Raw genomic sequence first — 12464 nt, 5'->3', positions numbered from 1 at the left:
AGGCTCTTGGCTAGGCATCCTGCTAGCACTCCCAGCCCTGGGGAGGGTGGATCTGACTTAGCTCCTCCCCACCAGGTGGAACCTGAGCCTCCAAGAGCAGCCTCTGGCGTTCAGAGGTCAAGTCCCAGGCCTAAACTGAAGCTAGACAAAGAAGGCTTTTGGATACTTTCTTGCCCTTTCGCCCATCCCCCAGGTCCGGGCTTGGTGGCGCCTGCTATGCGGGCACTCCAGGTCCACTCCCTCGGGGCAGAGGCCGTGGCTCCATCCCCTTCCCCCATGCTCTCTCTACCCCCCACCTACACTGGGCGCTCCTCCCAGAGGTGAGTCCCTCCCAGCCTGTCTCTCCTTCTGTCCTAGCCATCCGCAGACCTACCCTGTGCAAAGGAAGGAGCTAGGCCATTCGCCCTGGGCGTCATGATCCTCCTGCGAGCCTCTGAAGTGCGGCAGCTGCTTCACAATAAGTTCGTGGTCATCCTGGGGGACTCCGTGCATAGGGCCGTGTACAAGGACCTGGTGCTTCTGCTACAGAAGGACTGCCTGCTCACTCCCAAGCAGCTCAAAGTAAAGGGGGAGCTGAACTTCGAACGAGATGAGCTGCTGGATGGAGGCCAGCGGGGCCCCATGCACAATGGCCTTGACTACCGTGAGGTCCGCGAGTTCCGCTCTGACCACCATCTGGTGCGTTTTTACTTCCTCACCCGCGTGTACTCCGAGTACTTGCAGACCATCTTGGAAGAGCTGCAGTCGGGCGAGCACGCCCCCGACCTGGTCATCATGAACTCCTGCCTCTGGGACGTCTCCAGATATGGTTCGGACTTCTGGTGGAGCTACCAGGAGAACCTGGAGAACCTGTTCCAGCGCCTGGGCCAGGTGCTGCCCGAATCTTGCCTCCTGGTGTGGAACACAGCCATGCCCGTGGGCGAGGTAGTCACTGGGCGTTTCCTTCCGCCCCAGCGGCAGCGGACTGACTCCCTGAAAAGCACAGTGGTCGAAGCCAACTTCTACAGTGCCACCGAGGCACGAAAACATAACTTCGATGTATTGGACTTGCATTTCTACTTCCGCCACGCGAGGGAGAACCTGCACTGGGACGGGGTGCACTGGAACGGGCGCGTACACCGCTGCCTCTCACAACTGCTGCTGGCCCACGTGGCCGATGCCTGGGGTGTGGAGCTGCCCCAGCGCCGCCCGGTGAGCAAGTGGATTAAGAAGAAAAAACCTGGCCAGACAGTGAAAGGGCCGCCCCAGACCAACAGAAATCACCTGGCCTTCCCTAGGCCACCTTTGCCTTCCCCTAGACGCCCCTCCCTGCTTGGGTTACCACCCCAGTGCTTGCCCCTGCCCCCGCTGCTGCCCTCACACCCTCCTCCTTTAGCTCCTCCCCCTCCTCCCATTCCTTTTTACCAGGGAATGCCCCAGTTCCCACTGGGTCCCCCAGATGTCTGTTTTTCCTCAGATCATACTTTCCAGTCGGATCAATTCTATTGCGATTCGGATGTCCCCTCATCAACCCATACAGGTTTCCCCTTCGAAGACAATTTTATGGTTGGTCCCCAGCTACCTGTGCCCTGCTTCCCCACACCCTGTTATCAGCAGCCTGCCCCTGTGGTCCATAGGGGTTTTTCCAGGTATCATCCCCGTGGCCCCTATGTGCCCTGGGGACAGCGACCTAGACCTTCAAAGAGAAGGACCCCAGCCCACCAGAGCCAATCCCTCAATAGACGTACCTAGGCCTTATTTCCTCTTCATGAACATGGATTGGACAGATCTGACACTTCCTTTCCATTGCCTGGCCTGAACAGACTGACCTTGTTAACTTAAGCCTTGCGCCCATGCCTGGTCTTCTTTTTGTTCATTGCTGTTACCAAGAAAGCCAGAGAAGAGCAGTCTTACTCATTCCTGTTGGCTGCAGGCTCTTCCCCACTTGCAGGGGGTGACCCAGCATTATTCCTGCCTCCCCCCTCTATTCTTTTTGCCTTTGTGTAAAAATAGAATTGAAATAAAGAAGTTGTTGCACAAAAGTAGTTGTGGGTTTTACGTGTGTCTATATTTAACAGATATCTCTCCATTAAACAATTAGTTCTTAATATGGTTTGGCTGTCTGCCCCCACCCAAATCTCACCTTGAATTGTAATAATCCCCACTTGTCCAGGGAGGGACCAGGTGGAGGTAATTGAATAATGGAGGTGGTTTCCCCTATGCTGTTCTCACAATAATGAGTGAGTCTCACGAGATCTGATGGGTTTTGTTTTGTCTTGTTTTTTGAGATGGTGTTTCACTCTTGTGGCTATGGCACGGTGTTAGCTCACTGAAACCTCTGCCTCCCAGGTTCAAGCGATTTTCCTGCCTCAGCCTCCAGAGTAGCTGAGATTACAGGCATGCACCACCAAGCCTGGCTATTTTTTAGTTTTAGTAGAGAGGGGTTTTCTCCACGTTTGTTAGGCTGGTCTCAAACTTCCAACCTCAGGTGCCTACCCAAAGCGCTGGGATTACAGGTATGAGTCACTGTGCCCAGGTTTTATAAGTGTCTGACATTTCCCCTGCTTGCACTCATTCTCTCTCCTGCTGCCCTATGAAGATATGCCTTCCACCATGATTGTTAAGTCTCCTGGGGCCTCCCTAGCCATGTGGAACTGTGAGTCAATTAAACCTCCTTTTTAAAAATAAGTTACCCAGTCTCAGGTATTTCTTCATAGCAGCCTGGGAATGGAGTAATACAGCTCTGTAAGAGCAAGGACAATATTTGCTGAATGAATAGTTATGGCTGGAATCTACTTGATGAACTACTATTTAAAGTAATTCATCCAAAATAATTCCTCTGAGGGCTTTCATAAAAGTGGATCTGATTTCTTACTAAGCATAGGAATTTTGACTTTTTGGAATCACATTTTGCCAGCGATTCTCAAAAAAATCATTGAATTTTAGACCTGGGAAAACTAAAACTAAAAATGTTTAATGAACATTTACGAAGAGACTGAGGCCAAGGGAAAAGAGTGATTTGTCCTAGGTGGCACAGAAAATAAATCCTCCATCAGTTTTTTCTGGTTTATGCCAGTCTATAGTTTATGTTAACTTTCAAACCGTGGGACTGATTTATACCATAGCAACATAAAACTAAGAAGAGAAGCCCACCAAACATGGTTTCTTACTATCAAAGTGATGATGAAAAACTCCTAAATCCCTGTAGCCCTGCAACCAGAAGACTACCATTTAAATGTGCAATGAATTATGTATGAAGCTAGAGTAGATGGCATGCTTATAACAATGATTCCTTGAATAGTCCTGATTGTGGACTTTAGAAAATTAGAGAAAAATAAACTGCAATCAATGACAATGTGAATCGCAGTTATAAAATAAAATGGATTTGGACAGGACCGTACAGCATATACATCTCTTCTGTGTCAACTCTGTGCATAGATGGCCATGGTCACTTTTCTGTTTTTAAGAATGTTAACATCACCAAGACTTTAAATGCTAGGCTTATTGTAACACTCAACTAGTGAAATGTTAATACTTAGATAAAATAGTCAAAATCAGATGTGACTAAAATTGTTCAACTAATAGGATTTTTCATTGAATTGATTTGACTAGTTTGTAGCTCCCCAATATCACCATCCCTAAATTTGACAAGAATTAGGAAATGTTATCTTGCAAAAATGAGGTTCACAAAGTCACAAGAAATAGATGAGATTATATATCTACAGAAGGAATACATTAGCAGCTTTTAATCCACCAAAAAAAATGAGATTCTTAGAGAATGGGACGTTTATCTTATCTCTGTGTCTCAAGTTCTAGCACAATGCCTGGCACTTAATAAGTACTGAATAGCACTTGATGAATCAATGAGTGAATGAAGAGATGGCTTATAATTAAATGTGTTACTGATGAGACTACAAGCCAAATCTCACCATAAATCGACATTTAATATTTGTAACACATCTGAAGGATTAAACTGAATCAACTACTCAACAGTTCTGTTTCTCTCAGATGGGTAGGAGTGCAGGGAGACTCCAACAGGGGACATCGTTTCCTTCACATGTGTATTAATTTCCTGTGGCTGCTGTTAAAAACACCACAAACTTGGTGACTTAAAATAACACACATTTATCTCCTAAAGTTCTGGAACTCAGAGGTCTGAAATCTATCACTCCAAAATAAAACCTTGACTATGTCCTCAACTGTCTTACATGATCAGGCTTCTACCTGCCCTGGTAATGTCGTCTTCTGGAACTCTCTTTATTGCTCTTTATTCTTTCAACAACACAGGACTTCTTTCTGTTCATACAGCATGTGAAGCTCTTTTATAATTTGGGTCTTTGCACTTGCTATTTCCTTTACCACCTTGTTTTATATCCCGTACTTCCTAGGTCTTTTAATTTCTCACTCATCCGTCCATTCTCATCTTGCAAGTTCCCTTCCTAAGAGGCCTTCCAGGACCATTCCATCTGAAAGTACTATGATGATCTGTCATAGCACTCTGTTTTCTTTGTATGGCTTACCTCACAGCCTCTACTAGAATGAAAGTTCCATGAGTCTTGTTTACTCTGGACTTCCCAAGGCCTACTGGCCCAGTGCCTGGTAAAGACATTTTCAAGTATTTATGCTTTAGTTAAATGTTCAAACACATAATTCACTCACTTTCAGTACTCAACTAAGAATGCAATTTGTATTAAGATTGAGTACCATCAGCCTAAATAGCTAATGTGAAAAAATAAAAATTGGAGCAGCATTTGATTACGATTACTTTCCCTTTAAAGTATTTTAAAGGGAAAGTATTTATTTTCCCTTTAAAAATATCTGCAGAACATTCCCATAACTACCTAAATTATGCTGGGTGGCTAGCCTTCTTCCTCTCACCCCACCCTTCCACCCACTAGGAGTAAGACTGACAGCACCTTCAGTGGATGCTTGCCTTTGATTTCATGTGTATCCTGGCCTTTCTCTTCCAGGCTAGGGCTTTCTTCTTTGCCCGTATTTGCTATTTTCACCTTGCTCTTTAAATGAGGTAACCTAGCAATGCAATCAAGTTATCATCTGGTAAAAAGAACCAAAACAATTCAGGATTTGCGGGAGAAATTATTGCTCCACTGTTGAGGTTTAGAATGCAGACTTCATTTGGCCTATTTTCCATCCCAAAAAATGACAGCACTCAAAGGTTTACATACTTGATTCTTGTCTCAAGTTTCCTGGAAAAGTGAAATTACAGGATTTCACTGTAATGTAATTTTGGATTACATTGAGATCATCAAAGCAGGATGTTTCTCACAAGATCTATACTAATATATTATACCGAAGGCTTGATTTTAAAGCTGTAACAATATGTACAAAGAAAGCAAGCTTTAGCATTTGAAAACAAACCAAACTTTCCAACCTGCAGTAGGATCAACAATAGCTCTTCATGGTCAGCTCTTGCTCTTGCTGCCAAGAGGCAACATTCATGGTTAAATCTGGAGTTGTACAAAGTGGCAGCCCATCTCTTTGACAATTTTATGTTCACAACTTCTGCAAAGGTAAGTTGTATCAAAAACTTGGATCATTAAGACACGTGAGAGAAAGAAATTACCATTGTTTTAAACTACTGTGTATTTGTTTCCATAAACTCCAGAAATAGTATTCTCATTCTCATAACTCAAGAAAGAGCTCTACCACACAGGCTTAATTTTATAGATATACAGACAGTCTCTGACTCACGAAGTTTCAATTTACGATTCTTCAACTTTACAATGGTGGCAAAGAAATATGCATTCAGTAAAGAGCTGTCTAAAGGCCGAGTGTGGTGGCTCACATCTGTAATCCCAGCACTTTGGCAGGCGTTAGCCCAGGTTGAGACCAGCTTGGTCAACATAGTGATACCCCATCTCTATACAAAATTTTTCTAAAAATTAGTCAGGCATGGTGGCAAGTTCCTGTAGTCCCAGCTACTCAGGAGGCTGAGATAGGAACTGAGGATTGAGGCCAGGAGTTCGAAGCTGCAGTGAGCTGTGATCATACCACTGCACTCCAGCCTGGGTGACAGAGTGAGACCCTGTCTGAAAAAAAACAGTCCAGTACTTTCTCTATATGCTGAGCAGCACAGCTGCAGCAGCTCCCCATCAGCCATGCCATCACGAGGGTAACAGCTGATATATATTCTACAGTGTCCTGTGTTGCCAGATGCTTTTGCCCAATTATAGGCTAATACAAGTGTTCTGAGCGCATTTAAGGTAGACTAGACTAAACTATGATGTTCAGAAGGTTAGGGGAATTAAATGCATGTTTGATTTACCATATTTTCAGCTTATGATGGGTCATAACCTCTTTGTAAGTTAAGGAACATTTGTAGTTTTTGTCACAAGACTTTACCCATTTAACTTTAAAGAAACATTTCCTGAAACATGTCCCTTTGACCCATAGGCTTTACTCCATATGCATTCTATAGGCAAGAATGTTTGTAAAAAGATGCTTCCTATAATTGCTTCATGTGGAAATTCACAATGACCTTTAATAGATTAGAGGCTCTGAGAAGTTCTGCGTGAAATAAGCTTGATTAAGTGTGTTTAATTTAGTATTCCCAAGATGTGTCTCACCCAGAATCATTTTCACATGTAGCATCTTTTATGTATGTATATATTTATTTATTATTTTTAGAGATAGTGTGATAGCCCAAGTTGTGCTAGCCTAACTGACTCCATCTTAACTGTGAGCCAGACAGACTCCATCTTAGCCTCTCCCTCCCCACCATTTCTCCTGTCATGTCTCTCTCGGGTGCATAACTGGGTCATGCTGACCCTGTGCTTATTCTACCATATAACCATTATAACCACATCCTGCTTGGCAAGCACATCTGCTATTGTGAATACTCCTCCTTGGACCCCTGCTTGGTTATTGTATGGAAGTACCCCAGCCTACCTGCAGTCACATCTCTCTAACCTGCTTATTCTGCTTCTGTAAAATTCCACTTCAGCGAGGCTCCCCCTTCCCTACCCTAATCAAGGTATAAAAAGAAATCAAGCCCCTTCCTCGGTGCTGAGAGATTTTTGAGTATAAGCTATCTCTCAGTCGTCGGCAATAAAGGACTCTCAATTGAAACTCAGAGTGTGGCGCTTTCTCTCTAACTTGCTCAGTTACAACAATAGGATCTCACTTTTTTGCCAGGCTAGAGAGCAGTGGCATAATTATAACCAACTGCAGCCACCAGCTCCTAGCTTGAGCAATCCTCCTGTCTTAGCCTCCCAAGTAACTGGGACTACAGGCACACACCTCCACTCCCAGCTTTTTTTTTTTCTTAATTTTTCTAGAAATGGGTTCTCATGTTGGAAATAAGGACATTTTCCCACATAACTGCAGGAGTAGTTTCATATCTACCAAAATTGACATAACTCGCTGATTTTATCTGATACTCAGGCCCAGAAATGTTTTCTGCATCTATTCAAACTGGGATCCACTAAAGAATCACTCATTGCATTGGCTTTTATGTCCCTCAAATCTCGTTTAAGCTAAAATAGAACCCAACACATGGTGTCTTCTTTTTTCCAAGACATTAACTTATTGAAAAGACTTGTCCTATAGAATATTCCACTTTCTTGATTTGTCTAATGATTTCTTCATGGTGTCATTTAAATTTTATTTTATCTCCTATATTTCTTATACAGTGAATGTTAAATCTTAAGTCTTGATTAGATTCAAGTGAAACATTTTTGCTAGGATATTTCATAGGCAAGATAGTGTACTTCATATTACACTACAAGCAAAGACACATGAACAGTTTTCCCAGAATTAGATGCTAAGTTAGATCACTAATAAAAAGAACAACAGCCAGGAGCCTCCACTTAAAAGTTTTATTTGTCCAGCTGCAACCAGCAAGCATCTTGTGGGGTGATATATTGGTACCATATACATATTTCAATCCTTCATCAATTTTTTTTTTTTTTTTTTGAGACAGATTTTCGCTCTTGTTATCCAGGCTGGAGTGCAATGGCGCCATCTCAGCTCACCAAAACCTCCGCCTCCTGGGTTCAAGCAATTCTCCTGCCTCAGCCTCCCAAGTAGCTGGGGCTACAGGCGTGAGTTACCATGCCCAGCTAATTTTTGTATTTTTAGTAGAGACGGGGTTTTACCACATTGACCAGGATAGTCTCAATCTCTCTTTTTTTTTTTTGAGATGGAGTTTCGCTCTTGTTACCCAGGCTGGAGTGCAATGGTGCAATCTCAGCTCACCAAAACCTCCGCCTCCTGGGTTCAGGCAATTCTCCTGCCTTAGCCTCCTGAGTAGCTGGGATTACAGGTACGCGCCACCGTGCCCAGCTGATTTTTTGTATTTTTAGTAGAGACGGGGTTTCACCATGTTGACCAGGATGGTCTCGATCTCTTGACCTCGTGATCCACCTGCCTGGGCCTCCCAAAGTGCTGGGATTACAGGCGTGAGCCACCGCGCCCGGCCCGGTCTCAATCTCTTGACCTCAAGATCCACCTGCCTCGGCCTCCCAAGGTGCTGGGATTATAGGCCCATCAATTTTTTTTAAAAAAAAGTAGAAACGGGGTCTTGCCATATTACCCAGGCTGGTCTTAAACTCCTGGGCTCAAGTAATCCTCCCACCTTAACCTCTCGAGTAGCTGGAATTATAGGCATGAGCTAACATATCTGACTTTCTAATCTTTCATGTAACTATTTTAGCATCCATTGATCATTTTTGTTTGAAACAATGACTTCATTAGGGGTGGGAAAGTGGTGATATTTCTCATTTTACCATTCCGTATACGTATATTTCCTACCTGGCATTATCTCTTAAAGAGATTTTTGGCCAGGCTCAGTGGCTCATGTCTATAATCCCAGCACTTTGGGAGGCCAAGGCAAACAGATCACTTGATGCCAGGAGTTCCAGACCAGCCTGGCCAGTATGGAAAAACCCATCCAATATGGCATGGTGGTGGGCTTCTGTAATCCAGCTACTCAGGAGGCTGAGGCATGAGAATCGCTTGAACCTGGGAGGCGGGGGTTGCAGTGAGCAGAGATCATGCCATTGCACTGCAGCCTGGGCAGCAAAGTGAGACTCTATCTTGAGAAAAAAAAAAGAGTTTTTGTTTTTTTTTTGTCAACTGGGGCTATTTGGTTACCCTGAGATACACTTCTTACAGAAAGCCTGGCTACCATGAAGTATGCCAGTGGGTATAACTAGACTCGACCCTCACACTTCCCCTCCCAATTAGTTGAGGCTCTACTGACTATGACTCAAACATGGGAAAATAGACATGACACTCATCTGAAATGTGGTTTTATTTAGAAGACGGTCTTTGAAACAGCCCAAGAGCCCCACTATCAGCATGGGGAAATAAGCTCACAGCTGGACACACAGAAAAGCTGCAGATCAGGTGGAAATGAATCTGCAGATAGAGGATAATTGGTCTTGGTTTCAAGGATGGAAAGGAGCCAAAGATTGGGAGTTAGGTATGGAGTTTGAAGAAGTTAAAGACAATCCATTCCCAATATATGCCAATTTGATACATTGATTACTTCAAGCTGAAGGCACTAGAGAAACTGTAATTGCAGAAAGAGCTATCTGACCTGCCCTTTCCTACACAAAGCAAGCCATAAAAATTCCTTTGAGGATGATGCCTTCCTCATACTGCAGCAAGAAAATAACCCTTATCTCCAAAGACTAGGAATTGCTGCTGCAATGGAGCTGTACAAATAAACTTACTGAAGAAACCCTTATCTTCCGCTGGTTGACACACTCCCATACGTCTCCTAATGATTCCCATTGAATTTGCTGCCCCTGGCTCATCTCTTCACAAATTTATGATTCTTTTTCTAAAACATAAAAAAGCTTTCTGCTTTGGCCATTTCTTCAGATCTTCACTTTTGTGAGGGTCCCACGTACACCTGTAAAAATAATAAAACTGGGCTGGGCACAGTGGCTCACACTTGTAATCCCAGCATTTTGGGAGGCGGAGGTGGATCACCTGAGGTCAGGAGTTCGTAACCAGCCTGGCCAACATGGTGAAATCCCCCTTCCCCACTAAAAAAATACAAAAAAATTAGCCAGGTGTGGTGGTGCATGCCTATAGTCTCAACTACTTGGGAGGTTGAGGTGGGAGAATGGCTTGAAGCCAGGAGGCAGAGATTGCAGTGAGCTGAGATTGTGCCATTGCACTCCAGCCTAGGTGACAGAGCAAGACTTCATCTCAAAAAAACAAGAACAAAAAAATGATAAATAATAATAATAAAACTTGTATGCTTTTCTTCTGTTAATCTGCCTTGTGTCAATTTGATTCCTAGATGCAGCTGAAGATCCCACTTAAGAACTAAGACAGGTAGAGGTGATCCTTAGCATCCCTATACATTATAAACCTAGCCCCTTGGGTCAGTTAGTAAAGGAAAAAGGTAAAAACACTCCTTCACATGCTGAGTCACCTTCACTTTGAGATTGTATCTTTCCTAATCAACCAATAAATAAATGTGTACACATCAAAGTGAGGTTATTTGCATATCTGTGTGAGTTGGCAAATGATATACTAGTCTCTTATCTGTTTATTGGCAGGAACATATTTGTTAACTAAATAAAAAATGTCAATATTGTATGAGGAATTGCATAAAACTTTCATGGCTAGAGAAAAAATTTAATAAGAAAACTATCTTATAAGATTATTAAAGAAAATTGCTATAAACATGTATTTTTTTTCTTCTTTTTGTCATGGAAGTCTCACTCTGTCACCCAGGCTGCAGTTCAGGGGTACAATCTCAGCTCACTGCAACCTCCACCTCCCAGGTTCAAGCCATTCTCCTGCCTCAGCCTCCCAAGTAGCTGGAACTGTAGGCACGTGCCACCACACCTGGCTAATTTTTGTATTTTTAGTAGAGACAGGGTTTTGCCATGTTGGCCTGGCTGGTCTTGAACTGACCTCAGGGGATCCGCCCGTCTCGGCCTCCCAAATTGCTATGATTATAGGTGTCAGCCACCATGCTGGGCCTTATCAGAGGGTATTAACTTAAAAGTGCTTTACTAGGTAATTCCTTAATACCACGTTCTTAAACCATTCCACTGGAATACCTGTAAAGGTGGAGATAAAAGCCATATATGCAGGAGGTCTGCCTGCTGCAGCCTACTCCAAGGATTAAATTAATTTCAAGCCTCGTATAAAATATTAACTGAAATTCTCTGTTCACTGCATGCAGTATCCTTTGTTTTATAAATAATAATGCCCTTCAAAACATTGAATAAAATCAGTGCAAAACATTGAGCAAAATGTAGTGAGATTTAGGGTCCCAATCAATAAAATAGGGGGATGATAGCATCTCTTATAGGATTTTTATAGAGAACTAAATTAATATTTATAAAACCCTGAGAATTGTGACTGGCACAGAGTCACTACTATAAAATATTTGTACATCAGGTGCAATGACTCATGCTGTTAATCCCAGCACTTTGGGAAGCCCAGGTGGGAGGACTGCTTGAGGCCAGGAATACAAGACCAACCTGGGCAACACAGTGAAATCCCATCTCTACAAAAGATTTTTTTTCCTCTTTTCTTCCTTTTTTTTTTAAATTTGGGATCCCTTGAGTCCAAGAGTTCAGGGCCACAGTGAGCTATGATCATATCACTGCACTCCAGCATGGGCAACAGAGACTCGTTCAAAAAATAAAAATATTTGTCAAATAAGATTGAAGATTGTTCCAAGTTCATCTTATTGTTTTAGCTCTACCCTGTAATTGCCTCTCAGAGTATTAGTAATTCAGTTTATATGTGATTTCAATATTTAAGGAGATAATTATGAATGGAGCAGGAGAGAGGGGAGATTGTGATTCTTTTTTTGGGCTAAGTTAGAAAAGGGATCCGCCAGCTGTGGTGGCTCACGCCTGTAATCCCAGCACTTTGGGAGGCCAAGGTGGGCAGATCACTTGAGGTTGGGAGTTCAAAACCACCCTGATCAACATGGAGAAAACCTGTCTCAACTAAAAATACAAAATTAGCCAGATGTGGTGCTGCATGCCTGTAATCCCAGTTACTTGGGAGGCTAAGGCAGGAGAATCAGGTTGTGGTGAGCTGAGATCGCACCATTGCACTCCAGCCTGGGCAACAAGAGCGAAACTCTGTCTCAAAAAAAGAAAGAAAGAAAGAAAAGAAAAGGAATCAAAGAATGGAGGGAAATGGCATGAAGCCCAGAGTGTTGGCAGAGGTCAGTCAGAGTGGTCAGGCTGATTGGTGCAGTCTCTTAACACACATTTCAGAACACTGACCACAGGCCCGGTGCCAGGTACTACAGACTGTAGAAACTATAAGCAGTTGCTGAGATGATGTGATGCAGTACTTCTTAGAGCACTTACATCAGAATCACTAAGATATTTGTTAAAAAAACAATACCAGTGCACAGACCCCACCCTAAAACCATTCAATCAGAATCAGAAATTCTGAGGACAAAAGCCTAGAGATAAGTGTATCTAAAAGTTCTCCAGTATTTCTAATGTGCAACCAGAATTAAGCATCAC

The 12464-nt window shown here is 43.2% G+C and overlaps 1 protein-coding gene across 1 annotated transcript in view; it reads left to right on the top strand.

Annotated features, from left to right (window-relative positions):
• Positions 1-1860, top strand: part of PCED1B (PC-esterase domain containing 1B) — a 167248-nt gene extending 165388 nt beyond the window's left edge. Inside the window, 2 exon segments of the mRNA XM_017975951.4 lie at positions 358-1696; positions 1699-1860. Of these exon segments, the coding sequence (XP_017831440.1) occupies positions 415-1696; positions 1699-1721 (1305 nt within the window). The 5' untranslated portion in view covers positions 358-414 and the 3' untranslated portion in view covers positions 1722-1860.
• Positions 1861-12464: the final 10604 nt, after the last annotated feature.

This window comes from Callithrix jacchus, chromosome 9 (assembly GCF_049354715.1).
Source record: "Callithrix jacchus isolate 240 chromosome 9, calJac240_pri, whole genome shotgun sequence".
Lineage (NCBI taxonomy): Eukaryota > Metazoa > Chordata > Mammalia > Primates > Cebidae > Callithrix > Callithrix jacchus.
This window is presented reverse-complemented; position numbering and strand designations above follow the sequence as displayed.